At 32.8% G+C, this 3,135-nt stretch overlaps 1 protein-coding gene across 1 annotated transcript; it reads left to right on the top strand.

Annotated features, from left to right (window-relative positions):
• Positions 1 to 914: 914 nt before the first annotated feature.
• Positions 915 to 1,571, top strand: LOC149242730 (uncharacterized). The gene has a single exon (XM_089370974.1). The coding sequence runs from the start codon at positions 915 to 917 to the stop codon at positions 1,569 to 1,571; it is 657 nt and encodes a 218-aa protein (XP_089227100.1).
• Positions 1,572 to 3,135: the final 1,564 nt, after the last annotated feature.

The following is a 3,135-nucleotide window of genomic DNA, read 5'->3' as shown; positions in this document are numbered from 1 at the left end:
TAATGTCATGTTGAAGTAAGAAACTCATACATGAAACCATATTAGATAAACTAAAGTGGACAAGATAAACCAAGATAACATAGTTCCATGTTGTGAAAGTATAGTGTGTCATATGTAAGTGCATTTCCATTCTACGATGTACTATGTAGTAGTTGACATATCATGGTTGAAGCATGTAAAAAAATTGAGGAGAACTAATGTGAGATGAGATTATCATACCTCTAAAGGAGAACTAGGAGAAAGTGTTGAAGGATTTTTAACTTGTCCACTCTTTGTACTCATTTATAGCCTCACAGGTTATGTTCGAAAGGGAGGTAGAGTTTGTACACCACAATAGACTTTACCACTCAAATTGCTACATGACTAACGATTTCTAGTCGGCTTGAAATTAGGTTTCCACATCTCCACTATGTATTTAACTGCACTTTTCTCTTTTGAGTTACTGTGGTTCACTTTCTTGCTTATTTCTTTAACTCGATCGATCAGCAAATTGGTCTTCAAAGTGTCGTAATGGAGGCTATTCCGGAGATGTCGTTCGAAAGTGTTTGCTGAAAATGCCTTACAAATCACACGATACTCTGAAAGCTGTGTGCAAAAGCTGGGAGGCTATACTAAGTAGCCCTACTTTCTATGGTGACAGGAAGAAATTTGGGACCAGCGAGCATCTTCTTTGCTTCGTTCAAGAAGAATACAAGTTCCTTCCAAATGAATACTTCCCACATGTACTAACGGTATACGACCCTGTGAAGGACACCTCCAATCGATGATCCCCCAATACTAAAATACCATTAGGCTGTCAGTGCGTTGCTGTGAATCGCAAGCTACTTTGATGAAGAGTGTTTATATTTACGACTTTGATGAAGACAGTTTACATTTACGACTTTGAGTGTGGGAGATGGTGTCGTGGAGCTGACATGCCGACACCTCGAGCATTCTTTGCGTGCTCTGTCTCTGTTTCCACCGGACTTGTCTACGTGGCCGGCGGGATCGACGAGCTTGAGAACCCTCTTGCCTCTGCAGAAGCATATGACATGGAGAAAGACAAGTGGGAAACATTGCGTCCTATGATCGAAGCGCACGGGCAGGAAAGCCGCGGTGGGTTGGTGGAAGGTAAGTTCATGGTGTTAGACAACGATGGTGAAAGGGCAGAAGTTTTCGATCCTTGTGAGGGAACGTGGAGAAGGGCACATTTCAGGATAGAACCTTGGAGAAGTTGTGTCATTTCTTCTTCTGGTGGGAGGCAGTTGTACGTGTTCACCCTAGAAGGACGGTTGGAGAAGTATGATGTTGTATCTACTATTCCCATTCCCCACGATATTGGCTTCCGATTTACGTGCGGTACACAGTGGGGCGACCAATCTTTTGTAAGCGGAATGGGGCAACGAGAAAAACATATATCTTATCTATTCAATATGTCAACCAGGCAGTTGACTGAACTTCACTGTTCTGGTGGGAAGCGCGCGCTTTGTGGGCATCATCCTATCTACAGCAACGGTGGAGATTTGATGCACCCCCAACTTAATCATTGTGTTGTGTTCAATTCTATTTTAGTTATTAGTTCTCTTTGTTGAAATGGTTTTTCTTTCAGGTTTTTGCTGGTTAAAAAATTCTCTATATAATTTTAAAAGTTGGTTTAATTATTTTCAATTTTGAATCTAGTTTTTTTAAGTTTTCCTCTAAAATAGAATTTAATTTAATACGCCAATGTGAAGTTTTCTCCTCCACTTTTTGTTGAGAGTAGTTATTCAGATATAATTGTTTCTTTAAATTGAAGCCTAATAATTGTTTCAAATTCTTCTTTAAAATATAGGAAATAATATAAAGAATAATATTAGTTTAATTTCATTTTTTTTTCTTTTTCTTCTAGTAGTACTAGATTTACTAAGCTTGATGTATGCAAATTATGTGAAATAACTAATATTATTTATTAATTTTGATTTATTGAGTTTCAACAATGGAATAAATAACTAATATTATGTGAAATATAGAAGATGTTATAAATGAGATGGAGTGTGCATGGAATAGTAACCAATGACCATGGTTGTTTGGTTGTTGCTTGAAATGCAAAGGAAAACAACAAGATCTCTCACTAAAGAAAATGCACATGTCTAATTCACATTTGTAATTAATTTTTTAAATAAGCCAAGTTTTCAATTTCTAATTCATTAATTCCATTATTTTTTTAAATAAAATACTTAAACCATCAATGAATAGTTAAGCTAATTATTATTTCAATACCTTCAACATTTTCATTTTAATATCAAAATCTGTTACAACAAACATATATCTTCAAATTCTAGATAAAAAATATTTTAATAAACAAATTTCTGATAATAATTTTATTACTTCTCGTTAACAAGTTTTCATAATAACATTTCACAAACAGATAAAGTGCATCTGCCAATTCCGGGTAGATCCCAGTAAGATAAAAACATAAAGTAGATCTCACATAAAACGGTAAACATGTAAACTTAAATGTAAATGTAAATGTAAACAAGATGTATGGTAAAGAAATAAAAATATAAATAAATTAGAGGTATGATAAATAAATAAAACCTTTTTTTTATATATATTTACACCAGAGGTATGACAAGTAATTAAAATATAAATAAAACTTTAAGTATGACAAATAAATAAAAGCTCCTTTTATATTTATTCCATAAACCTCTTTATATTTAGGTTAAGACTATGGGCCAAATATAGTGGGACAAATAATTAATAACGTCATGGGCCAAATATAAAAGGGGTTTAAAGAGGTATGATAAATAGATAAGAATATATCAAATAGGATTATAAATCAAAATCTAATTATATATCAAGCTTATGGGACAAATACCATGGCAAATAAAAGAGATATGTTAAATAAATAAAAATAAAAATAAATCACAGGTATGGTAAATAATAAAACCCCTTTTTATATTTACTGAATAAACCTCTTTATAGTTACTAACACTCAAAAAAACAGGTTTTACTTAGGTGAAGCCTATAACCCAAATACCATGGGCCAAATTATTGTTAATACCATGAAAAAAACATTATTAAGCCTAATATTAATATTAATAGATTATTATTGTTAATATTAATGGACAAATTTAGTCATCCTTTCATTTTTATTGTTAATTTAATTTTTTATTA

This window comes from Pinus tabuliformis, chromosome 8, assembly GCF_031772625.1.
Source record: "Pinus tabuliformis cultivar Carrire ecotype Pingquan chromosome 8, CPIR1, whole genome shotgun sequence".
NCBI classification, from domain to species: Eukaryota; Viridiplantae; Streptophyta; class Pinopsida; order Pinales; family Pinaceae; genus Pinus; species Pinus tabuliformis.
The sequence above is the reverse complement of the archived record's forward strand: the minus strand, read 5'-3'. Positions and strand labels throughout refer to the sequence as shown.